Below are 25,239 nucleotides of genomic sequence, written 5' to 3'. Positions count from 1 at the left end.
TGTGACGGGAAAACTGCAGTTCAAGACCTCCGTACGATGCTATGAGCATACAGGAGGATTAGCGTCGTCTGATGAGGCACGTGGTGTGGCCGAATGCTCATGAGTTGGACCCTTCGTCATATATCACGATTATATCGATCGCAGTAAACCATAGCCGGCTACCCACGGTCGTTTCCACTCGCATGTCGCCACATAGAGACAAACGCTCCTAGAAGGGGGAAAGGGTAGACTTGCAGCTGGAAAACTCAAAATAAAAGAATATCACAGGGAAGTGGCATCACCCGGTGGCAGATCAGAGATAGCGGACCACGTAACATACCGGGATTCTGCATGAGCAACCTCGACAATGAGCAATGCAGCGCACTGGTCGACGTTGGCGGTGGCTAACTTCCGAGGGGAACCCTCCCCGCGCAAGGAGCGAGAGATACTAGAGGATGACGATGGGATCAGCACGGAGATTGGTCAAAGACGGCGAGCGCATTCGGGACGGACGGACGAAAACACAAACGCCAAACGACCAGGACACTCGAGGGCGGCGAGCAGCAGTACAGAATCTAGCAGCCGAGGTCGTCCGTCGCACAACGTTGCACAGTTCTCTCCAGACGTGGTGTTATCAGGGCGGCCGATGGCAGCGGCAACCGAAACGGGGCAATATAGCAGGCTGGAGCACTTGCGAGTCAAGACCCCGCTGCGACTTCCGACCAGCGACAAGCGACGTCGTCAAGGCCGACCGCCAAGACCAGCGTTGTCGGTCGACGAAGCGGCCGGCAGCCGCACCGGCAGCACCAGCACAGTGTCGTCGACGTCGACATCGGTTTCGACTTCGACTTCGACTTCGACGACAACGAACACGCCCTCTCTCGGCAGGACGATCAGTCGACGCACCGCATCCGAGAACGTCGACCAGGCCATTGTCAAGAGACTGCAGAATCGTGATCCCGACCACAGCCGTGGTAGCAGTAGCAGCAGTAGCAGCAGCAGCAGCAGCAACAACAACAACAAAGCAAACACTCCAACACAGGAAAAGGGGGCGTCAAACAGCGAGGCAAACACTGGCATTGACAGTCACAGTCCTGGGCGTGGTTGGTCGTCGGAAGCAATCGCAGTCTTCCCCGACAATGTGAACCCCACTTCGCCCAGAAACAGGATTGTCGGGCCCACTGCGACTCCCACTCCCACCACTCCCACCACCAACAACATCGTCGCAGCTGCGGGCGATAGCGACACCAGCCAGCGCCCACCCACAACAACTACAAGTACACGCCACGCCACCGCCGCAGCCGCAGAAGACGCCGTCACTGTCTGTGGTGACCCCAGTGAGGGCAGCAATCACGGCGGTAGTGGCACCATCAATTCGATAGCCGCACTGGCACTGTCGCTGTCATTGCCTTTGGCAGGTGAAGCCCCTACTCCGTCGCCTACTACCCCTGTTTTGTCCAACGAGAAAAGCCTGTCATCGCTGTCCCCGTCTCCGCCTCCCTCCTGTCCATCCTCTGCTGCTACCGACACACGGGAGCGCGCAGCCTCCATCAAACGCATCCCGCCTGCGCCTATCCATGTCGACCGTCTCGGCGGGAGTCAAGAAGACCTCCTTGGCGGCCTTTCGACACCAGGCCACCAGCAGCGCGAACAGACTCCTCGCGGCGACCACCATCGGTTTGCCAGTCTCCAGCGTAGCCCTTTGAACCCGCGCTACGGCTACGACTACTCCTTGCTTTGGAACCCCTCCAAGGCCTCCGCGGCTTCGCATGCGCGGCACTCGCCTAACAAGTCTTCGCCCTCGGTAACCTCGCCATTGTGGCACAACAGTGGCCCGTCGTCAGCGCAGCAGTCCTCCCAGTCCTCTCACTTGCCGCCGACTCCCCACTCACCACCCGCTACTGGGCTGGCAGCAGGAACAGCACCACCACCAACCGCTACATCCCCGTTGCCATCGCCATCGCCTTCAGCCTCCTCCTCTTCTGCCAAAGACCGCCACCACTCGCAGTACTACCATCGTTACGCAAACAGCGCAGGTTTAGGCAACCCTCCTTCGGACAGCAGCACTAGCACCCCTTGTCACCGGGCCGAGCTGCGACCCATCACAAATCAAAAGCCAATTCGCCTGCTGTTACGTCTTTCCCTGCCGATAGCAAACATCAGTACAATTACTTGCCTCCCACGCCCTCTGTCTCGTCTTCCTCGTCTTCGCCGCGCTCCTTCCTGTTCCACCCTTTCCGCCATGCCGCCGCGAACATGACACCCGACGATATTTCCTTCAAGTATCCTCCTGCATACCGCAACGACAGCGTCTCCTCCGCTTCTGCCACCGCTCACTCCAACAACACCGCTGGTCTGATGACCTCCTCCGACACCCTTCCGCCCTCCTCGGCGGAGGGCTCCATATCCGCTTCCAATGTTTCCACCTCGACGAAGCCCAGCTCCACCGTCGGCCCCAAACCTCTCATCATAAGAAACAACCGCACATATATACAAGATCCCACTCTTACGTACCCTTTGCCCGTTGATCTTGCTGAGCTGCACCGTCAATCTCTACGTACCCTGCTGCTTTTCCAGCTCTTTGGTGGGCCCATCACCTCGCCCGCCTTTTCGGCGAAGCCGCCAGCCCGTGTACTCGAAGTCGGGTGTGGCACCGGCTTCTGGAGTATGATGTGTCATCGTTACTTTGCTCAACATGGCCATGGTTCCATATCCTTCACGGGGATTGACATAGTCCCTCTTTGCGGCTCGGGTCTCGACCCAAACTCCAAGCCCGACAAAGACATGCGTTGGCGCTTCATCCAGCACGATATGCGCCGCACACCTTGGCCCGTTGAAGCCGGCGAATTCGACCTGGTCATGGTGAAGGATATGTCGTTCGCGACGCCGTCAGGTAGGACATATCAGAACTTTATGGACGAATACCTTCGAGTTTTACGCCCTGGTGGTGTTCTCGAGATTTGGGACGCAGACCACACCATCCGCATGCTCAGGCCGCACGCTCCGACCAGCCAGTCCAAAGGTACAATTGCGGAGGAGCCCTGCGACAGCCCCACTGACAGCGATAGCGACAGCGACAGTGACGAGGACGGGAGCGAGTCGGACCCTGACGAAGAGGATCAAGTATCTCGCTTTGGGGCCTACATAATCACGGCCAACACACCTTTGTCCACGCCGCTCAACCCTTTCCTGGTTGAATACAATGGATGGCTGAGCAAGGCTCTGGAAAAGTGTACTATATCTTCTGTACCTTGCACTCACACTGGTCCTTCGCTGCTTCAAGAAGACGGCCTGAGCGACGTGAGATCCAAACGCTTGGCGGTTCCTCTATCCGAAGTCCGCTGGGAGCGTGAAGGCGTCGGCGGTGTTGTCACCAAAGACGGCAAGAGCTATATCGATAGCATGAAGGGGAAGGGGAAGATGGGCGATGCCAAGTCCATCAGGGGCGGCGGCAAGTCTCTAAGCCAACAACAAGCTGCCGTCCGCCGGACTGCACTAGAGACGGTTGTCGGCATGATCCAAGCTCTGGAGCCTCTGCTGAGAGAGAGTAGCGGGAAAAGCCAGGACGAGTGGGACGGTTGGGCTGGGAAGATGATCAATGATCTCTTGAAAGAGGGGGGGCACAAGCTGGGGTGAATGTTTAGAGGTTGGTGCATGGACGGCACGGAAGAGAAAGTAGGCTGGTCTCCCTGTCCTGCTCGCGATTCCTTCAGCTTACTACCTGAACCTATCGTGCCAGCGATCGGATACAAGTTGCTTGGGCGAGCAGCCAGTGCTACTCGAGACTTCCTGTTACCCCACCAGCCGTCTCCCATCCTTCTCCATAAGTCAAGCGTGACAAGAGTTCATGCCGATCCGCCGAATAACGCGCTCGAGCTTCACCTTCTTATACGCGTTTGGCTCGCTCAAGTCGCGTCGTATCTTTTCCTCAAAGTTCTATATCGTTTCAAATAATACCTTTATACCCCGGGTCGCGTCAGTACTTGTCCATATGCTACATATATCCATATACCTAAATAAATGCTTGTAGGTACTGGGATGAGCAGAGGTAGTATACATATATATCAAATCATTTGGTCAAACTTCTCAAGGGGGTTGTGTGTGAAAATGGGCTCAAGGGCCAGTCGGATTGTGTTCATGGTTTTCTTTTATGCATGCGCATTCACGCAGCTGGAACTGAAGTGAGGCCATGTCTTTCTTGGATGTGCTGGCTACAGGAGAGGTGGAGAAGAAGTGAAATGGGGAACAGGATGTACTGGAGGTCCGGTAAACCACGGGATGGTGTGAACTATCTTGGGAGAGGGTATATACTTGAGTAGAGGAAGCTTTGGTAATTACTTACAGTGCCTCGATCTCTGCGCAAGTGGTTAAACATGCATCCCCAGTCAGCGTAGTGCTCTTGCAGCTTCCGGAGGAAACGTCCATGTGTAAAGAAGCATAAGCAAACAGTGTCTACTTACCTTTCTTCACAAACTCGGCTCGAGCAATGCCTTTCCGTATCGCCTCTTCGTCGCGAAGGTCGGCGCTCGCCATGAAGGCCCGGTGCAGTCGCGGCCGGAACCAGGAATAGCCTTGTGGGTAGTCTCGGCCCAGGTAGAGGAGTTCTGATTTGTGTCAGAGAGATACGATGATGATTGCACGATATAGGCTTGTATGGATCTAGGCAGGTATGTTGTTGTGTAGAGCAGAGAGCAATGGTGCGCACCTTTGTAGATGGCGATCACCTCTCTTCGAAGTGCCGGGTTTGGAGCAGACATGTTTCTTCCTGTGCCCTTCAGCAAACCTGTCTGCCTTCCCTCTGCGTGGTAGGAGGAATCAGTCTGTCTGCAGTATGATAGTGGCGAGCATTTCAAATGCACTTGTGAGTATGTTGAAACAGTCAAGTATGCTGTACTCTTAATGTTGCAGATTGGTGTAAGTAGGTTGAACTTGGTGACTGCCGAGGTGACGACATCAAGGTGCCCTGTTGCTTGCTTGCTTATCTTATCGCAACCCCATCATTACTGACTGCATTGGACTGCACTACTCCCAACCCCGTACCCACCCTCAGCCGAGACGCTCGGCGAGGGGGGCCCGGTAAACTCTCGAGATCACATTCCCCCGTCTTTCTGACTGATTTCCTTCTCTTTCGTTTCTGGGCGCATTGTTTATTGCCGGTCACTTTGCGTTTGAGTTTACATCATGGCGGCGTTACGGTCCCAAGCGAGAAGAGGGTTCCTCTCATTAACGACAAGTCGGATCAGACCACGCTCCTGCCAAGCGGCATATACGGACAGCAAGAACACCACCATATCCGAGTCTTCTCGACTGCAATCGAGGCGGCCGTTTAGTCGTACGGCATACCGCAGCTCCTTGCAGAAGCAGCAGCAGGCGCCCGATCTGCCGTCGCCCCCGTGGTATGCGGATCTGCAGGCCCGGCTGGGGAAGTGCATCATCTTCGGCTGCTCGCCTGCCCAGGTCCACCGCGTGGCCGCTGTCCTCGGTTCCCTTACCCGGGAATGGCGGAGTCTGTCCGCGGGCAGCGAGGGGTTCTTGCAGCAGGGAGGACTCGAGGGGCAGGCTGTGGTCTGGGGCGAGATGGATAGTTTTGTAAGTCACATCTGTCTCGACTTAGGAACCCGGTACCTCAGTCTCTCTCCATGGAACTCAGATTGATCTGATTTATCGCGGTCTGAGGATATAATACGTTGGGTGACCTGTCTAGCTGACATGATCTGGCAGCAACATGTTAATAATGCTGCTTACATACGGTATGCCGAGGCGTCCAGGGTTAACTGGATAAGATATTTCGCCAATGTCAACCCGGCCCATGCATCCGACTGGCGGGACCTGATGAATCCTCGAGGTGTCGGCTTGATTATGAAAAGCATCAAGGCCGATTACAAGTTTGTGAGTCCGTCTGCTGCTATGATGCGGCCTTCCAGTTGGATGGGGAGTTGCTCAAGGGACTTCATGTTAACACCTACATTAATCTAGCCTGTGGTCTACCCGGATCGTATATCAGTGTATCACAAGCTTCGATCTTTACCTTCGGAGTCTGACACGTCCCTCATCTTGGACTGCATGATCTTGTCCCATAAACACCGCCGCATCGCTGCGCGCACTGAGGAAGATGTGGTCATTTACGACTACCGCGAGGGCAAGAAGACCACCATGCCACAGTTCGTGCTCCAGACCTTCCGGGATACCTGGGAACGACAGGAAGGCGAGACGAGGAGGGCCAGGCTGCGGATCCAGGAGTTGGCCCGGGAAGTCGAGGCGCTCGAGAAAGAGACTTGGGATCGCGAGGATGCGGTCGAGGATCTGGGCGCGGCTGGGAAGGCAGGCTCATGACGATGAGAAGAGGACGTATGCCATACACAAGAGCAGAGAAGTAGATTAGAAGTCAACTAATAGAGGTCTTGATGAGCAACGTCTTTCGGGTCAAGAGGATATCGAACTTTGTCAACTGTGAACTTGTCTCGTTAGACACACCACCCAGAGCTAAAGTCTTTGACTTAGCATGAGCTCTCATATCTCCTTCATATTGAGGTGACTTATCTCTGCCTCAATTGGAAGGAATCGCTTTTCTGTTCCTGCAGGCAGCAGTGTCACTAACATCCATATCTCCCCATTATCCAACAAGAAGAGAAAAACCATATACTTTCGTTCATCCGGCATAAAACATCCTACCCATCTCAGCTTGGTGTCCACAGCTGACACGGCAATTTTAACTGTGACAATTCTATCGACCTGGGTCTCAAAGCAAAGTTAGAAATCTTGAAGGAACCACCTACCAAGTCAACATCATTTTACATCCCATGACAAATGGAAGTTCCCACGGGTTGTTCCAGGACACCTCTACAAGAATAAACGTGGAAGGAACATACCTATCGAATTGCCACTCGACCACAGTCCACACCAAAGCAACTACCTTCACTAGTTTATTCGCCCACACATCATCACAACCAAACTCCGAAACCAACAGCGTTTTCCTCTATTTACTGGTCAAGGTGCTCGACCGTCAACATCATTCCAAGGTTGCAGCAAACGTTTTCCTGATCAAGTAAGGAATCGGCGTAGTCGCCACGTTCACTGGACGTTGAGACCTTCGACCTTCCAACATTTCAGTGCATCAATTCGGGTTAAAGCAACTCACGGGTATCTTCTTGTTTGGTACATTCTCTCGGACTTCCTTACATAAACTCCAGTTGCTGACCATTATTATAAAGACCGGAACCAGACCGGAAAAGCAAGTAGTCGCGCAATATTTCGTTCGCCAGCATGTTCGAGCGCTTCGGAGAACTCGCCCCAGAGTTGCGCCAGGGCATCTGGAAGGCGTTTCTCGAACAAGAAAGCTCGCATCGTCTGATCATGATCAACCTCACCAGTGGATATACGATTGAGCCCCATAAGCAGCTTGTGTCGCCACTGTTGAGTGTTAACCAGGAGAGCCGCTATTGCGCTCTCAAATATTACACTTCCAAACATGACGTTTGTGCCACTCCCTTTTTTAAGGATGACCTAGGGGACGACATAGGCATCGAACAAAGCATCGGAAATGCTATTATTGACGATAGAGACCTCGAGTACAACGACCCGATACCGATATTCACCATCGTTGGGTCCCTATATCTCAATCCAAGTAGGGACACTATCATCATGAACTTCAACGGAGCGAGGCACTCGGGTATACGACACAACCCTGTAGCTGTCTCAACCGTAACACAGAAGTCATGCACAATGCCCCAGGTTTACTTCGCATTCATGAATATTACCAAGTTCAAGAACGTCCTGACAAACCGGCATACGGCATATGAGCTAAGATTAAGGGACAAGACCCCTGCTTGTATGTGCCAGTGGTTTCAACGCTACGTATGGCTAGATGCCACGGGCGTAGATCGGTACCTGTTGCTATGGGAACTCGATGCAGATAGACAGCGGAATTTCATCCAAGAGATCTATCTCCTAGATGCGGAAACCATATGGAAAAAGTACAAGATCCGTGAATTCGCCTGGGCGACGTGCGAGACTGGCGACGACGAGACTAAGCCGGCTTTCGCAATGATGGTGGACCCCACGGAGTTCAGCAGCTCGACGTATGCTACTGTGCGTACCCGGTTTGGCAAGTATGTCAATTGCATGGTTCTTGATGGCGAACAAGTCGCCGAGGTGTGTAGGGCATGGTGTCTATCCAATAGACTGCACTTGAGATACCTTAAATATTGCGATTGTCTGGTGGATAATGTTGAGGATGACGAAGAGACCGACACAAACGACGAAGAAACCAACACAGACGACGAAGACGCCGATACAGCCGATGAAGACACCGATACAGATGATAATTAACCTACGGAACACGGAGGACGGCCGAGTGAAACAGCGAGAATTACTAATACTGGACTGGCCCAACAATGGAAATACGAGTTGCTATGGAGTGAATAGATTCCTCTTCGGTAGTAGAGGTCTAGGGAAAGCGCAGCATGGTTTGTAACAGATGCAGCCAGTGTTTCCCACACATGACGGAAATGCGGATTATTTCCTTCTACATTCGAGTTCCTTACTGGCAACTAGATAGACTGTAATATAGGACAACGAGAAATCGCAAAACATTACCTAGCCCCGTATTCTGTACAAGCAAGCCAGTCATGCATAGAATAAGTTCGTTCCTCAGGACGAGGACTAGTGACGTATAACAGCTGTTTTGACTGGGATCAATGAGATAACCGGGAAATTTCAGGGTCTTTGTCTCAATTTGTTCAGTGAAACATCTATTATTCCAAGAGAAGGGTGTCGTTCTAATGCTGGGCATGACTTCATTCTCGTTAGATATCTGGACTCTTTTATTCACCTTGGCTTGAAGGATGGTATTGGGAGAGGTAAGGTAGGAAGACCAGTCGGTTTAAACGTATCCCTGCTCTACCAGCTCGAAGGACCTCCACCCGATAAAGGAAAAAAGAAGGTTGCCCGAATGCCGGCAATGGGAAAATCGACGGGTTTAGCCATATCGCGCCTAGTGTGCTGGGATGGCGGGAATGAGTGTGGGGGATGAAGCTTTTCGAGGTGTGGTTGTCTTTTTGACGGCTGCGTACCGCGCAAGTCTCCCGCGGCAAAAGCTTGTGCGGACAAGCAATTGGTGGAAGTGAGACAGAGACAGACACCAGACACACTGACCTAACCGCAGGCCCTATATGTTAGGTACAGCACCACGTAAGCTGCAGGCAGATATGTAGGCAGATGTGACTTGTTGGCTCGGGAATCTGGGTGCCTGCGCACAGCAGCCCCTCGCCTCAGATCTTAACGGCAGTGCTCGTTCGGTGTTGGGACGAGGTCGTCTTCTTCCTGTTCCCCCCCCTCACCGATTCAGTTCACCATATCAATTATGCACGCCGTTGGTACTACGTAGCTAGATAAACAACGGCGTTACGACGACGAGACACTCATCCGGTTGGTCTGGTAGTAGTAGTAGGCTCATCATATCCCGCTAGGAGTTGGCGTCGCGCGTGCGTGTGATCAGTGATCAATGACCAGTGATCAGTCCATCAGCTTGCAGCCTATGGCGCCAGTCAAGCAACGATCGGCAATGCAAATCAAACAGATTGGATGGCAAAAGGCCCTAATGCCATGCTGACTCCGCCGGGGCAGGCTGGGCGACCCCACACAGCCTAACATTGGACACACTGGACACTGGACAGACGCTGAACTTCAGTCAGCCAGCCAAGTTAGTCTGCTCCTGGACAGCATCCAATGCAATACAACCTACTCCAAACTGCAGACTGGTAGGGTGCAGTCGAAGAGGAATATAGCACGTATAGGGAGGTAGTGGTCGAGGTGCATTATCGCGCCATGGCAGCACAAGCAGCGACAGCAGCTCAGATAGGCATTGTGCATACTTATGATATCACTTAGCTGCGACTGCGTCGATTAGGAGTCAGTTGCACCAATGCAATGGACACCAGACCATATATCTATTGCAATCTGCATCGGCATGGGAACCAAGCGAGGGGTCTCCGACTAATCAGAAGACAATGAGGCTGACAGATCGACGGTGGATCGTAGACACGAGCCACATGGATGTCTGGTTTGTCTGGGGAATCTCTGTACAGTAGACAGTCACTGTCCAAAGACATCAATACCCGCCGTGGAATCCTTAAATGCAGGCGTATGTACTTCTTCCATGGCAGGTCATGAGAGGCTGTCTGGCTGTGGTTCAGACAAGCTTGCAACGTGCGCGCCCTTGAATCGTTCAAGCCCCTGGCCGCCTGGACCCTAACGACAGCCGGCCAGTCCGATTAATCCAACGGATCCGCGGATTAAGCTCCTTCGCCCGGCCGTACGCCTCGGTCCATTCTCCCTTTCTTGTAGCACCTGTTCTCTAGGTCGACATCGTCCGTTCCTAGCCTCTCTGAAATTGTCAGGGCAAGGGGGGATTCGGGATTGGTAGCTAAAGCGACGTTATGCATGTGATGTGATTTGTAGAGACCAGCCGGCCAGCGATGGAGAGAAGGAGAAAAAGTCTTCTGTCTAGCGGCGAATCAGGTGGCATCCTCTGGCGACTTTTGTAACTCGTTACGTGACGGCCTCCTCACCGGTGGGGTTTGTCCAAGGATCCTGAAAGACAGGCCCCCGCCCAGCGATAGATTTTGACGACATGATGGCAGATGCAACGCTACTATATTTTAGTAGCTGCATACCTTGGTAATTGACCGTTCTCGCCATTCCGTGCTTGATAGGCGAATGCCCGAGCAGGCAAGTGCCTGGGTGCCCGGCTTATGTACGGCTTACAGAGAAATTCTCTGTGCCAGTGGCTACGGTGGCTACAAGGAGGCCTTCCAGAACAGGTGGAGAGAGGAACGGAGACGGAGGACGAACTTGGCTGGACCTTGCGCACCACCGACGGTCCGAGTCAGGTAATCTCGCCTTGGGCGTCTTTCCAGGATTCCAGCGGAAAGGGCACTACGAGAAACCGATCTGGACTACCAGGTTAGATGCTGGTGACCGTTTCGGCGGTATTATGAGTAATAAGAGAGGAACTGAAAATGTCTACCTTCGGGGCTCCATCAAGCCAAGAGAGTCTGCCCTGGCAAATTTCATAGTCGCCAGGTATAAGGCATGTAGTTGGATATGTAGCCGGCGATAGTATAGCCAAGCAGGATTTCCCAAGCCATCTTATCTTTATCTGCTAGGTATGTACCGATTGGCCTCTTTTCGCACCACACTACACCGCAATGAAATATAGATGCTTGTGGTGTGTGTGTGCTTGCATATATTTACATGGCATATATACAGGTACCTACTGTAGGTATCTACCTACTCGATGCTACACTGCAGGACATGGTATCGCAGTTCAATGCCGATAAAGCTCGTATGGAGGCCGTTTGTAGACCTGCATGGTACTCCGTAGGCCGAGATCAATGCACCGCAAGCTGAGCCACAAGCCAGCCGTTTGCCGTCTGCCCCTTCTTCCCGGATACCAGGGCAGCAGGGCAGGCAGGCTGTCTGCAGCGAGTGCCAGATGGTTGGATTGCATGCTGTTTGCTTGCGCAGCGACGGAGGGAGGTCAGATCAGACTGGCCCCCCTGGGACTAGGACGGGTGCCTCCTGGGATTTGGAACTGGACCATGCATTTCTTGGTGCGGTTTGAGGTGAGTGGTGTGCAGCGTGTGCTGAAGGATTCACATTCACTGGGCTGGGTGGGCAAGGCCGTCCCTAACTGCTAACCTTAGAGGCTAGGTACCTCGCCTGCACCCCTGCCCCCAAGCCCAAAAAGCTTTGGGCCCATTCCCCTTTGACCCCTAGTGGAATCCACTGCCAGTAATTTGACCCTGTCCAATTCGTTTGCTTTACCGGCCTTGCCTTGCTTTGCGTTTTTGCCTTGCCTTTTTTCTCTACCCTGGCCTTGCCTTTCGGTCTTGTCACTTTTCCTGCTCCCTCAGACTCACTCACATATTGGTACTGGTGCCAACAGCAGCAGCAGTTCATTCATTCGATCCAATCCAATCAACCGGCTTTGTTGTCCGTCGCTCTGTCGCATGCATACCACCAGCACCGGTAACTAACTGTACGTGCGCCTGTAAACAGCCGTTCTCGAGAATAATCAGCTGTGTCTGGCTGCTCGCTGCTACCTAAATTACCCTCCAGTGCTGCAGGGGTTTTCCTAACACACTTGCAATCCCACACATCCACAATACGCACTTCGCTGGATGTGTGTCTGTCTTTCTGGATGTACTGTGTGCATGTAGATTTTGGGCCAACAGCAGAGCAGGAGCAGCAGCAGCAGTGATCACCACCCATCATTATTGACTTCTATTATTATCTTGGCCCCCTCAATCCTCTCTCTTCCCAATCAACATCATTTTCGATGTTCAGAGAGCCAAGCCAACTCCCGTCTCTCTCCCCACCCCTCCTACCACCGCAGCAGTCTTAACACCACTGCATCTCTCATCCCGGGAATCGCTATTATTACCACTACTATCTTTTTTTCCTTCTCCTTCTATCTCCCCCCATTCCGCCTTTGCTTTGCCATTCTTAGTCATCGCGCAGCGGCCATCCTCAAAGCATAATTCCAGACAGCCCGCGCCCTCGGTTCCAACGCTTTTTTATCCGCTCATTTTCCTCATCCCATGACGACGCCTAACCTCGCCGACTAAAGTCTTCTTGCACCGGTCCGCAGGCTGCCAAAGTTTGAACCCAAGCCGCCCACCACTGCCTCGGGTTGGACCACGCACCCCCCAACACCAGGCACCCTTTGCTCGCTCCCGCTGCGTTCCAGACTTTGGTCGCTTGCTGGCTGTCTCGGAACTCTGCTTCTGGGTCAAGTCAGCTTCGCCGGGTGGGAAAGGTAATCCTCTTTTATGCCTCGTGCACCATCCTCAGCCAAGCGACAGCAGCAGCAAGGATCCGCCGCCTCCTCCAGCCAGAACTCCAACAACAGCAATCGTCACGATAATGGTTTAGTCGGCCCCGGCAAGCGGCTCCCCAAGAATCTGAAGAGCCAGGGCTATCTGAATGCTACCGCCGCCAACTCGAAACATTCAGCTGCCTCGTCCAGCGAGAATGTGTCAGATGTGGGTAGAGGAGGATGCCCAGCTTCGCCGCCGACGATTGCCAACACGACCACGACACCCGCTTCCCTCGCCGCCTCAGTAGCGACCCCGCCCGACGCCGACGCCGACGACATGGCAAACGACTCCGCTAGGCGCGGCTCCATGAGCGCTTTCTCCGAGTCCTCTTCATCCGAGTCGTACAATATGGCCCAGGGAAACGGCGCCGTCGAGAACCACCGTCGCATTGACGTCAATGCTACCAAGAACACCAGCGTCCACCGGGACACCGGCCCTCTCGAGTTCATTCTCACGGTCCTCCGCTCCTGCCCTGCGCAGGACACCATCGCCATTCTCATCATCTTGATGCAGATTCCCCCCATTGCGCTATCCGGGATCTACGTACTGTTTACGCTTTTGACGTTCGTGACGACCAGCAGTGGCCTTAGCCTTAGCGAGGTGTTCGAATGGAACCTCGGTGCCCCCAGCATCGCTACCGTCGTTTGTGTGGATGGCATCGTCCTTCTCATATGGCTCTTTCTCTGGGGCCCAATCCAGCATGTTATCCTCGATCTCGCGCAGATGGTCATTGCACTCGGGCTAGGCGGAGGATCGAGAGAACGGGACGGAGGATCGATGAAGAACTCTTTGGTCTGCCTGAGCATGATTCTGCTGTCACACATCCTGCGCCACACCAAAATGAAATACTCGCCCATAGGCTATTTGCTTGGTTCCAGCCGTTTCATGACACCAGATATAGACGACCCTCTGGAATCGCTCGATTCGATACGTGGATACGATAAAATCCAGTCCGGCTGCGTGAATTGGGTTCGCAGCGTGTTGGCTATACATATATTGACACAGGGCCTGGTCAAGTACATACGGGATTGGTATTTAAGGAGGGAACGACGCGATAATCTCGCACAGAGTGTGGACCCCGAGGCTGGTAAGCCATACGCCGGAGATTTCTCCAACGACGGAGGATTCTCGACGCCTGATAGCGATGCTGCTGCGCTCCAACCGCAAGCCACCATCAACACTAAGAAGAAGAGGAAGCAAAGTGCGCAAATCAGGAACCGCCAGCCACTGTGGGCTGCAATTGCCAGCACCAAAATCGTTGTCGTAAAGGAATACGAACTAACTCATAGCGCTGCCGATTCTGCCGATGCCAATGCTACGGGCATTCACAATCTGGGGAATGCGCCGTTTAACAGCGAGGCCGACCAGATTTGGATTAGTTTTGTCGGTTGTGACGAAGTTTCCTTCAATACCAGCCATTTCCCGGCCCATTCTTGTGCCGCGGGAGGCGCCGGAGGAACATCGTCTCACGAGATCGATTTGACCAAGCCGTTTTACGTGCGGGTGAACAATGCGATTTGGCAACCCACTCGCATCGAGCCCGATAAGCAGTCCGAAACCAGCGAAAACCGCCGCCGTGGAGTCACTTGGAGCGGTGACATCTACGGTTTGACTCCCATGTCCAACTACGAATGCGAGTTCGTCAGCACGACGACCCATGAGATCCTCCTCTCTACGAGCCTCCGAACGACCCAGGCCAAGACCGCGGATGTTGACCAGCCCAACCTGAAACCCAGCAACCAGCGGTCACTTCGCCCTGATTCGCCCATCACTACCTTGAGGACCTCTATAGCAGGTGCTGAGGTTAGGTATGCCGAGGAGAAGAATCGCCAGAGGGGCATTCGAAAGGAGTGGAGCCGTAAGATGAACGCTCTGAAGAAAGAGTTGGAGAAATTGTCGTCGGCCGTCCAGTCTGCCGGAACTGGTGATGACAAGATGCGCCAAAAGATCCAGCAGAATCAAACTCAGACGAAGCAAGCCCAACACGCCATTGCCCTTTTGGAGGCTGAGCTTAAGGAGTTCGAGGGTGTTCCCGAGGCGTTGATGTCTTCCTGGAAAGCGAAGCAATCCGCTTACAACGCCGAGCGCTCAAGTTTCGACAAAGCGTTGACCGAATTCAAGGCTTTCAAGGCACTTTTGGACAGCCAGGTGAAAGCCATGGCGGATGAGAAGTCAAGCCTTGAGGGAAAGCGGAACAAGATCAGCAGTCGCATTGCCAAGGTGGACGGGGAACTTTCCCGTCTGGCCGACGCAAATGCTCGCGGTCTGGATGAAGCTGAGCGACGTCGCCAAGATCGCGCCAACATGGAAAACAACTTTGCCAAGCAGGAACGCGAGTATCTTGAGAGATATAATATTGTCAGCTCCCGCGCCGTCGAAAAGGAGCAAGTTATTGGCGCGCTCAAGTTGGAGGTCGAGGCCGTCCAGAACCAGCACCAAGCAGCTATTTACACTGGTGCGCTCGAGTACTCGGATCATATGGCTGCTGGTCAACTGCCTCACGGCCCTGCTGTGAACGCTGCGCCCTACGACCCCAACATGGCCTGGAACCAATCGGCATACAATGCCTTACTCTGGGGGCCATCTCCGCTCGCTTCGGGTTTCGTCCCCCAATCTTCGCCATTGTCTCGTCCCCGACGCATGACTCAATCCAGGGGTCGTTCTTCTTCGATGCTTAGCGACGTGTCTGGCTTCACGCAGTCGAGTTCCAACGATGACGTGGTCGATGGCAGCCTCCCGGGCTCCGCTCAGGAGTCGTTGCGGCCGCCTCCTGGTTTTGGCTTCCCGGCTCAGCTTAAGGGCGAAGGCGAGATTGCCAGCATCGGGAGCGGAAGTGCGAGTGCGAGTGGTAGTGCCCCTAGCAGCGGTAGCGCTAGCGTCGGCGATCCGTCCAGCCCTGGCCCTGCTCGTGCCTGACGTGTTCCGGAAAGCTTGTCTTGCAGCGATATCAGTGCTTGGTTTCTCGGACTCTTTACTCTCGAAGCGTCTTGGCCTGGTTCGGTTGATCGTACTCGGTCTCGACAGTATCAGGCTCAGCGAATTGGTTGTAGCAATGAGAAAAGTTCATTTCTTCCTTTCTATATGCAATTCTTGAAGCCGGAATGTGAATGAGTAACCACCATAACCTCCTCCCTACTCGTAGCCCCTGTTTTTTTATCTTACGTTTCCTTGTGCCAACTTATTATTGGGACAGGGTATACCCGTAGTCGCTATCAGATCACATAACAAGCGTTCGTGCCCATCAATCCATGGAACACGTATCATTGACGTAGGCAAAGCGCTGCGCATGACCAAATGGTATGCTACTATCGTACAGACTTTCGGGGCTTTCGGTTGAGACAGCTGAAGGCCATCAATGTTATATAGCATATGCGCACTTGCCCCCATGGTACGCTGTATACATGACATCCAACGACACCGTTGGTCTCGTCGGAGGGGTTGGTCACCGGGCGTTTCTGCTTGTATCCTGATTAACAAACAGACCTGCTTCTCGGGCTGCAGCCCCAGCAAAGAGTATTGCCACTGAACAGAGCTCGAGCATCCTGATTTCCCAGCATGCACGGCTCTGGGGTGCAGAACTGTGGATACATGACGACTTGAGTACAACGCCAATATTGACCTCATAGTGACGTCGTGGCACGACACGACATTAAGTTCACGACAATTGATTGTGATTCTCGCCCAAATTTGAAGGTGTTCTTACTCATCTAATGAAATACAAAAGGTGCTATATACAACATGACATCGCAAGATCCTCCCTCATATGATCAGGCTGTTGGGTCTGCTCGCCTATCGCAGCGTGAGCGGAATGGTATTTCCGCGCAGAGACGTCGTAGCAGTAGGTCTTCCATCCTGTCTCTAGCTTTCGCTTCGAGCCAAGAACGCTTTGTACTAACGGCCCCGATCCACAGTTGAGGATGAATCGAGGCCCCTCCCGGACGGCTGGGTACGGACATTTGACCCGGAGAATCACCATCAGTTCTTCGTAGATATACGGGCTGACCCTCCCCGGTCTATATGGTATGTCTTATGGCTGTTGCAAGCTGCGATAGCGTTGTTCCCAGGTAGCAGGGAGAGACAGTCTAATATTAACCCTCCAGGCATCACCCCTACGACGATGAGCAATACCTCAACTCGCTTCCCGTTCAGGAGAGAGAACAACTGGGCGGATTGACACGGCACCCCAGCAAGGAAGACATCGCCGCAGAAACCACGGATGAAGAAGGGGACTCTCACCACGCCACCGCATTCAGGGGTCCAGGCCACGGAGCCGCGGCGGGCGAGGCGAGCGAGGCGAGCAGCAGCAGCAGCAAGCCGCGGTCCTTTGGCCGCAAGATGAAGGACAAGATCACCGGCACGACGCACGAGGAGCGCGACGCGGAGCGCAGCCGCCGCCAGCAGCGCGAGCAGGGCCTGTACAAGCAGCACGAGCTGTTCCGGCGCGGGCTCGCGGCCGCCATCCGGACCAACCAGCCGCAGCTGCTGGGCCAGGACGACGAGGGCACCGACGTCTACCTCGAGCCACCCGACGCGCAGTACGCGGGCGTCACGCACGTGCGGCGGCTCAGCCCGTCGCTCGAGGAGGTGTTTTACGCGCCCGACGCGCCGGGGATCCCCAGGGCGCGCGGCATGTGCGGCCCAAGTCGTACTCGTCGTACCGCGGGGGCGGCGGGATGATGGGGAGGTGGCGCCTATCCGGGCGGCATGGGCGGCGGCTTCGGGGGAGGCGGGATGGGGCGGTCGCCTTACGGACGGCCGTTTGGGCCGTATAATCGGCCGATGGGGATGGGGTACGGCGGTGGTATGGGCATGATGCCGATGGCGTTGCCGCTGTTTGGTGGCATGGCTTTGGGTGGTATGATGTTCTAGTACATAAAACAACCATGCAAGTGCGTACTTAGTATTCATGTTATGCGACTATCATGTGTCTCGTGTCCTTGTTCTTCCTTGCTTCATTCGTTGACTCGAAGACATTTTGAGTATATACGGAGATTCTATTTCCTTTATAACAGGCGGCAGCGGCGAAGTTCCTCGTTTTCTTGTTCAGGGGTCTCGTTATCGCGGCGAAGTTCCTCATTGCTGAGCTCAAGATCTAATATCTGCGTAGGTTCATGTCTGAAAATTCCTTTATCTCAAGGACTTTCTTGTGGAGGTTCCTGAGAGGCTCAAGCACAGCTGATAGGTTACGTAGCAATCAAAGTCCGTTATCCTAACGCGCTGGAAATCCGAAGGTTTGGGTGATTTGCTGTCATCTGAAGGGATGTGTTTGGCCGAGTAGTCACCGCCTGCTGTGTCCAATATCAAGGCTGAGGAACTGACGAGATCCAACAATGACTGAACTGCGTCGTTCCTCAGGGTCCGAAACCACAAACCACAATGCTTCTTCGGACTGGCCACGAATTTAAAGTCAGCGACCGGTACTCTATCGAATACTAGCGCAAGTTAAACCCTACCATTGTATTGTTCTGTCCCCCTCGCAGTTCACCGCCGTACCGCATCGAGGACAGCAACCTCCAGGCCCCTTGTACGTGAATAGGAGACTCATATTCAGCTTCATACCGCGTCGCAAGCAAGTATTTGGTGGCAAGCCTCGGTCGATGTCTTGACCAGAGCAGTCATCCTCGAGGGCGAAAAACCGCGATTCGACCAGCTGATATCCTTTCCGATTCTTAAACCACATCTCCAGCAAAGTGTCGACATCCTTGGAAGTATCCTCATTAGCAAAGCCACAAGCAGATGGTACAGATACATACATCCCAATCGGTCACCCACTGGAGCGGTAACTCGCGGATTTCGCCCAATGCGTCTTCGAGGTAGACCGGGAGCCCTTTCGTCGGGTCTAACCCCTGAACCAATGGAGGTGTAGTGATCATCTGCAGGCGTGACATGATTGCGACAACCAAGGCTCTCACATGGCCAATTTCATGGAACACAGCGATAAAAATTGCCACGATTGACATCAACCCAGTTGCTTGCACCTCATGTCGTTTACTAAGGTCCGAGTGCATTGCCTGGTTATCTCGACTCTGGAGTTGAAGAGCCTTTTGAAGGATCTGCTGGTTCGTTTGGTTCTCCGATGCCAGGGTCTTCACTTCATCGATATTGGCCAGTACCGCAGCGTTCTCCGCGCGGGCTGCGTGTCTGTACCCGCGATTGTAAGCCAGAACCACAAAATGCGCAGGGTGGAAATTGCTATGCGTTGCTCCCTCACCTTGATGTGGGTGAAGGCGTCCAAGTCCTTGCGCAGATCCTGGTATTCCTTGGCACTGCCCGACGCCTCGGCGCACCCGACCCCTAGGGCCCGGCTCAGCTGAATAGCTATCTGGCAGATAGCAATGATGTCCCCCACGCTGCCGAACGTTAAAGCAACCTCCATGGGTACGCGATGTCTCTGTACTTGGGTTCTGAGAGATTTCAAGAAGGACCGTGAAGATGGGAGCAAATCAAGTTTCTCTGAACACATGCATACGTCCTGGGGTGATATTCTATTTACTACGACGCTGAAGCAATACTTCAAGAATCATAGTAAGAGCTGTCCCGCGGGAGCCATTGAATGGAAGTAGATGGCTCAACAGCTCGGGTTTTCCGGCAAGCTGGTTTAACATCCCGGTCGACGTATACCATGGTCGATCGGAACTGTCCGTACCTGGTAAATACCGGACCTATCGCCTGCTACTCTCCTAGGTAGATCGGCTCCAACGAGCAGGCTTCGCAGGCAGATCTGGATGCACAGGCTTCGACTCCAGCTACAGCAGCGCGCCACCGTCTAGTTCTAAGTGAACAGCCACAGTAACCTAAACTCCAACGAGCTATGACAGGCGTAGTTATGGAGCTGTCATCCTGGACAAGAGAACGCATGACGTATCTGCACGGCTTCTGTCTCACTGTGACTAGCGCGCCCTCTGTATTTTGATACGAACGTGATAAGATGAGAATATCATTCCCATTACCACAACCTGGCGGTCTCCTTGGCCATGAATGAGGGATATATGCTGACGTTGTCGTCAGCTTCATTCAGTGACATCCTCCTTCACAATTATCGGCTAATTAGATCTCCTCGGGATCTCCTCCATGAGTCTCCGGCGTGGTGACCGAGCTGTGATGGTGAGGCCAACCCCTATATCGACTGTTTCTGTACTACTGAAGATAGCTCTGGATCTCCAGTGGCCACAGTCGGAGGACATGCTGTCAGATGTTTCCCATTTCTGAGTATGTAAATGGGTGTGCCAATGCAATCGTCCCAGGAGCCTTTGGACGTAGCCATCTCATGAATGGCGCGCTAAATAGCACAGTTTTGTCCGCCGTGCTCGGAGATGGGGCGGCGCGAGTGAAATAGAGTGGCTAACTGAACAACGGAGGTAGAAACCACCACTCGCAGCTCCTGAGAGCGATGCATGGCCGCTGACCCGACGTGGCTGGTGACGATTACTGCACGTGTACCGGATGCGTGAGAAAGAGCCCGTTGCCGTTTAGAGTCGATAAATCGATGGCTTGTACAACGCCGGCTTCAATTAGTCCGGTAAGAAACTCTGACTGCCATATCTTGCTCGCCGATAGGCACCAGAAACCACCGCAGCGGCCCTCGGCCAGAAGGAAACTGGTCACCCTGCCATCCACTCTACCACCTTTCAGAATTTTGACCGCCTCAGTTAGCCTGTTTGGATCGAAGATTGTATGGTTCTTCGCCTGCAGATGTCGAATCGCAACAAGCGGTTACCCCTCCGATAATGAGCTCAGAATAGGTACCTACCTTGATGGCACGAGGTGTTTGAAGGCATTGAGGTATGTCGACTATCTGCACGTCGTTATTTCACTCGGCGGCAACCTGCTCGTCATGGGTTTTGTCTCTGTCCGGTTTGCACGGTATCGAATTTAAATTGAACGTATATAAGTAGAGGCAACCCGGATGGCTTTTCGCCGCCATGATGGGAGTAGAGACGCGGTTTTCTCCCTCTTTTACCTGAATACGGTCAGCTTTCCTTCCTTGGCCTGCCTATACATACGACAGCTCCACAGTTGCGACAGGTGAATCGAAAACCCATCTCCGCCTCCAAGGCTATTGGCACAATCACAACAATGGCGTCAAGAGAGCTACTCAGCGAGCTCCTACCTGCCACACCTCTCGTCCTAGGCGTCATAGGCTACACCTTGGCCACTTTCTGGGCAGAGGGCCTTATGCGGAAGCGAGCCCCAAAGCTATACAGTCAACTGCAGGGAAACCACCGGGCGCTTCTCTACTACACTGCCATGGCCGTCGGCAAGGGCCTGGCCGTCCTGTTCGTCCCCGCCTGCGCACTGGCAGCGATCCAGGGCAATGGGACTGCGGCAGCTGTCATGGGCGAGACGCCATGGCAGGCTACCACGGTCGAGAAGGTCTGCGTGACGTCCCGGATCGCCATCTGGGTGGGCGAGTTCCCGCGCACCCAACTCTACCCCGGCCTCGTCGCACACCACATCTGGTCAATAACGTCCGCGGTCCTGATCCTGGCCGGAGGCCAACCGCCACAGCAGCTCTACGTCATGTATGCGGCGCTGCTGACCGAGAACTTCGGCAAAGTCGGCCTCAAGTTCCAGATCATCAAGAAGAACGGCCCCGACAGCCCGCTGAAGAAGTTGGCAGACAAAAAAGAAACCCCCTGAAGAAGATGGCAGCCTGGGGCAACCTACTGGGACTGGTTGCATCGCGCGCCCCGAGCGTGTTTTACTCGATGCATGTGGTCCTCCAGATCCCATACCGGAATGTGTTGGTCTGGCTCAACCTGGCCGGCATGGCCTATTACCTGGTGTACATAACCTATTTGGCATACACATCCGCTGCCCGGATGGGCCTGATCCGGGTCTCGGGCGGGCCAACCAAGCATATTCTGATGTTCGACTGCTTTACTATCTCTCGCGAAAGCTGTATGGTAGGACTGGCACGAGTGGTGGCATGCGTGTTGTCGGTGACTCTATATTTGGTGGTGCTGAACCAAGGGCCTCAACAGCCGGATACAAATCTCGAAAGGGGTGTCGCTTTTGCGATCACCGCAGCAGTTCTACTCGGCAGAGTTCAGATCATGCCGGCGATCTGGCCTCTGAAGGCTCGACAGATCGGCTCGAAGAAATCACCCAAAGTCCTGGATGCTGGGGCAGGAGACCGTACAGAAGAGGGCCGGGGGTCGCTTCTGGCCACAGCTCGGATACCCTGATTGATTCCTCGGATAGCGAGGACGAGAAGAACATGGCTGTCGTTGGCGGGCCAGTTACAGGGACTCGGGCGGTTGAGGCCTCTCCTGGTCAAAACTATGCACCGAGGTGGTCATGGCTACAGATTGCCTTGGAGCTTGCTGTTAGCATACTGGTGCTTTCATGCTGGGGTCTCCCTACCCAGTTCGACAGCAAGCTCGGTGCTTCAGTCATGTTGGCAGTGCTGCTGGCCGAGGCTATCGCTCCCCTGGGTCGTCACCATGTCTCTGCACCTTCAACCTCTGGCGGCATAGCGCGCATGCACGCAGGATTCTCCGTGGTACTCTATGGTGCGCTTGCCACACTGACAGCGTACGGTACCACCGACATTCTTCAAGCTGCTGTATCTTCAGTCGCACTACACGGCGCCATCCAAGTGCTTCTCGACTGTCAGGCCCTGAATCTGTTCACCAAGGGAGCACCTCGGTGGTCTCTCTGCATGCAGGTCTTTGCTGCAATTCGATCCTCTCTGGCTCAGACCAGTCTCGCTCTGCTCTGTTTGGCTGTAATGGAGTGGGAACATGGCTACTTATCGGCGTACTTAACAACGTTCCCGGCTTTGATGGTTGGAATGGCTGCGTCGTTGCTATTTCTTGCCGTGGCCTGGTACTCCAAAGCGTGTAGGCCTGTCTTTCGCCTTATGGGGGTTGTCGTGGCATTGGCAGTACAGCCAATGGTGTATTCGTCCGTCATTGGCCTCTACATCATCGGCCACTACATCACCGGCCTCGTTCAGAAATTCAGCCATGGAGTCGTGCCTCTGGAAGATAGGATAGCTACGGATCGAAACCCTTTGGAGCATGCCCTCGATTCAATACTGCACTGGGAGGTGGCAGTGTGCCTGGTGGGAGTTCTGCTCATACCTATTGTAGGCAGTATTCGCCCCGCGGCCACTGTCCAGACCGAGCCAATCTGCCCCCCGAAAAGCACTGCTGCAACAGAGGACCAATTGGATCAGAAGCAGGCAGAGAAAGGTAGTAAATTGCCAGAGTCTATACATGATAAGGTGTTGTAGTCATTTTGGCTGTTGCTGGTAGATTTAGAGTCAACAACATTCTGAGTGCTAATTACTTGGTGTATATGCTGGCGAGTGATAGTGGCGTTCGTGTTATCGGCGGTGGGGGCGTTGGTGGTGTTGGTATTTGCAATATCGGTAGGCTGTATTGGGCAGATGTAAAATAAATGTATATATGTGTTGTATCAGTATGTAAACACCTGGAAACGGACTATTAAACTTGAAAAGGGGCCCTAAAGGGCGTACACGATACATATAAAGTAACTGTTAATTTCATCGAGCACTTAGGCCAAGTTACTCTTTAACAGCATCGCGCGACTCTCAGTAGATGTGGGCTAGGCGTCAGCACTACAAAGCGTCTGTTTGAAATGTACAAGCTAATGTAAGAAGCTGCAGTATTGCGGGAGGAAGGGCGACGAGGCGTACTTCGCACTGGCTGCATTCGAGGTTGACTGTGAACAATAACCCCTTCTCTTCAATGGTATATAACCCACTCTGGAAATCTCATACGGACTGAGACAGTTGCACAAGCTTTGATTTTTACCTTACAAAGTAGTAGGCCTCTGCGTTCTCAGACTGGCGTGCTTTTACTAGTCCGTGTCGTTGATCTACTGATTGCAAGTTCGACCGCCTCCTGACCTCGCAGCTGTCTGAGAGTTAAGGGACTTTGCAGACGAAATTCACTTGAGGGCAGTGTGAAAGTGTTTTAAGAACGTACATTGCCTGCTTGGTAGGTATCGAGCATGTCCGTTTTGGTATTTCCTACTTTGCCTCTCTATTTGGCCAACGCCTCCAAGCAACCATCGGCATCCTAACTGCTTTCACTTCAAACCCAATCTCCACGGGCGATGAGGCTCCTGCGGCCGTTCCCTTTCCCTGCAGGGGGCCTCCGCGAGGACCTCCATTGGTACCACCCTGGGGAGTGCTGTCGGGGGAGTCGCCCACACGCTCGCACCGCTCTCCGGCTATGTTGCCGCAGCGGATGGGCAGTAGACAGCAGCCGTCAGGGTCTTCGAACTGTTCCAGGCCGTTCGCGCCAACGCCGACGGACTCGCAGGTAGGGCCATCGGGAAAGCCGCAGCTTTGGTTTTGTTTCCCTCCGGTCAGCTTTTTGGTCGGCACGCTGGGAAAGGGGGAAGGGATGGAGAGAAATAGTTGGACTTACCCGTTCTGCGACAAGGCACCGGCGGCAAACAGGGAAAAGATGATAGGAAGGAACTTCATCTTGAATTGTAGGTTTCGTTTCCTTTGTGGAAGAGGTAGAGTTGGAGGTTGGATTAATAGGAGGACCTGCCGGCAGGTAAATTGATGAGCAAGATATTAAACAGGTTCGTTGGAATTGAAGATCTGGACCGGCCTGGACAAACATTGCTTAGATTCAGAAGCGAGGGAGCTGCGATTTATAGATTTCATCTTCCCTTTAGCCACTGGCCTGTCCTCTCCGTCTCATGTTGCAAACATCTCATATCTTGGCGTCGCCAACGTCTGACAGCTCGCCAGTCGTCCATCTACAGGGACCTGAAGTCAGGGCGCCTTTTTCTCAGCTCCGTTGCAACCTCGAGTCGCATTGCTTTTAGAGTCTTCGAAGTCTATGCCAGCTCAGTTGTCAACCGTTGTCTCCACGGCATCGACGACATACGCTACTTTGCCCTTATTTATTTCGGCTCTCGCTTCGGCTCAGACGGCCCCTAATGGCTATGGGTGCCTGTAGCGTCCCGGTGGTGATACCCTCGCCTCCTGTAGGAGTCCACTTGATACACTTGGCGGGCCCCTGAAATGCAACGCGAGGCCGGCATGGCTGAGCCGTTTCCAAAACGCCGAAGCATCTTTCACATGCAGAAAGACCCGACCCGGTGACATGGATGCGGAAAATGCACCATTCATGAACCAGAAAAACAATATCATATAGAAGTAGGTAGGTTGGTAGGTAGGCAGGATTCGCACCAAAAGCGCCGAGACACGGCGCCACCCGCAGACGATCCGGGACGGACGTGGTAGAAATTGACAACATGGTCCGCGTGGAACTATGCCGTTGGTCTATGCCGCAGTTGATGAACTCTCAACATCCCCTTCGCTGACGGGCTGAATGCGACACCCTGGTGCCCTTGGCAACTGCCCTGGTGCCTTTGCGAGATCAGC

At 53.7% G+C, this 25,239-nt stretch overlaps 10 protein-coding genes across 10 annotated transcripts; 7 read left to right on the top strand and 3 right to left on the bottom strand.

The window, feature by feature from the left end:
* Positions 1 to 346: 346 nt before the first annotated feature.
* PG997_014428 (SAM binding domain-containing protein containing protein) lies at positions 347 to 3,615 on the top strand (the record flags this gene model as incomplete). The annotated part of the gene is made up of 2 exons (XM_066818742.1): positions 347 to 1,997; positions 2,072 to 3,615. 2 exons carry the CDS (start codon positions 347 to 349, stop codon positions 3,613 to 3,615), a joined length of 3,195 nt encoding a protein of 1,064 aa, XP_066660930.1.
* A 702-nt stretch (positions 3,616 to 4,317) lies between these two features.
* On the bottom strand, positions 4,318 to 4,736 carry PG997_014427 (uncharacterized protein; the record flags this gene model as incomplete). Its single annotated transcript, XM_066818741.1, has 3 exons — positions 4,318 to 4,334; positions 4,440 to 4,583; positions 4,685 to 4,736. 3 exons carry the CDS (start codon positions 4,734 to 4,736, stop codon positions 4,318 to 4,320), a joined length of 213 nt encoding a protein of 70 aa, XP_066660929.1.
* A 424-nt stretch (positions 4,737 to 5,160) lies between these two features.
* Positions 5,161 to 6,312, top strand: PG997_014426 (uncharacterized protein; the record flags this gene model as incomplete). Its single annotated transcript, XM_066818740.1, has 3 exons — positions 5,161 to 5,568; positions 5,701 to 5,868; positions 5,956 to 6,312. 3 exons carry the CDS (start codon positions 5,161 to 5,163, stop codon positions 6,310 to 6,312), a joined length of 933 nt encoding a protein of 310 aa, XP_066660928.1.
* Positions 6,313 to 7,242: 930 nt separating this feature from the next.
* On the top strand, positions 7,243 to 8,307 carry PG997_014425 (uncharacterized protein; the record flags this gene model as incomplete). Its single annotated transcript, XM_066818739.1, has 1 exon — positions 7,243 to 8,307. One exon carries the CDS (start codon positions 7,243 to 7,245, stop codon positions 8,305 to 8,307), a length of 1,065 nt encoding a protein of 354 aa, XP_066660927.1.
* A 4,505-nt stretch (positions 8,308 to 12,812) lies between these two features.
* PG997_014424 (ubiquitination network signaling protein) lies at positions 12,813 to 15,776 on the top strand (the record flags this gene model as incomplete). Its single annotated transcript, XM_066818738.1, has 1 exon — positions 12,813 to 15,776. The coding sequence occupies one exon, from the start codon at positions 12,813 to 12,815 to the stop codon at positions 15,774 to 15,776; it is 2,964 nt and encodes a 987-aa protein (XP_066660926.1).
* Positions 15,777 to 16,598: 822 nt separating this feature from the next.
* PG997_014423 (uncharacterized protein) lies at positions 16,599 to 17,537 on the top strand (the record flags this gene model as incomplete). The annotated part of the gene is made up of 3 exons (XM_066818737.1): positions 16,599 to 16,698; positions 16,772 to 16,880; positions 16,961 to 17,537. 3 exons carry the CDS (start codon positions 16,599 to 16,601, stop codon positions 17,535 to 17,537), a joined length of 786 nt encoding a protein of 261 aa, XP_066660925.1.
* A 27-nt stretch (positions 17,538 to 17,564) lies between these two features.
* On the top strand, positions 17,565 to 17,956 carry PG997_014422 (uncharacterized protein; the record flags this gene model as incomplete). Its single annotated transcript, XM_066818736.1, has 2 exons — positions 17,565 to 17,715; positions 17,880 to 17,956. The coding sequence occupies 2 exons, from the start codon at positions 17,565 to 17,567 to the stop codon at positions 17,954 to 17,956; spliced, it is 228 nt and encodes a 75-aa protein (XP_066660924.1).
* Positions 17,957 to 18,948: 992 nt separating this feature from the next.
* PG997_014421 (uncharacterized protein) lies at positions 18,949 to 19,236 on the bottom strand (the record flags this gene model as incomplete). The annotated part of the gene is made up of 1 exon (XM_066818735.1): positions 18,949 to 19,236. The coding sequence occupies one exon, from the start codon at positions 19,234 to 19,236 to the stop codon at positions 18,949 to 18,951; it is 288 nt and encodes a 95-aa protein (XP_066660923.1).
* Positions 19,237 to 20,936: 1,700 nt separating this feature from the next.
* Positions 20,937 to 21,500, top strand: PG997_014420 (uncharacterized protein; the record flags this gene model as incomplete). Its single annotated transcript, XM_066818734.1, has 1 exon — positions 20,937 to 21,500. The coding sequence occupies one exon, from the start codon at positions 20,937 to 20,939 to the stop codon at positions 21,498 to 21,500; it is 564 nt and encodes a 187-aa protein (XP_066660922.1).
* A 2,362-nt stretch (positions 21,501 to 23,862) lies between these two features.
* PG997_014419 (uncharacterized protein) lies at positions 23,863 to 24,324 on the bottom strand (the record flags this gene model as incomplete). Its single annotated transcript, XM_066818733.1, has 2 exons — positions 23,863 to 24,181; positions 24,266 to 24,324. 2 exons carry the CDS (start codon positions 24,322 to 24,324, stop codon positions 23,863 to 23,865), a joined length of 378 nt encoding a protein of 125 aa, XP_066660921.1.
* Positions 24,325 to 25,239: the final 915 nt, after the last annotated feature.

Source organism: Apiospora hydei, assembly GCF_038363865.1.
Source record: "Apiospora hydei strain CBS 114990 chromosome Unknown utg000010l_segment0_segment0, whole genome shotgun sequence".
Taxonomy (NCBI): Eukaryota; Fungi; Ascomycota; class Sordariomycetes; order Amphisphaeriales; family Apiosporaceae; genus Apiospora; species Apiospora hydei.
This window is presented reverse-complemented; position numbering and strand designations above follow the sequence as displayed.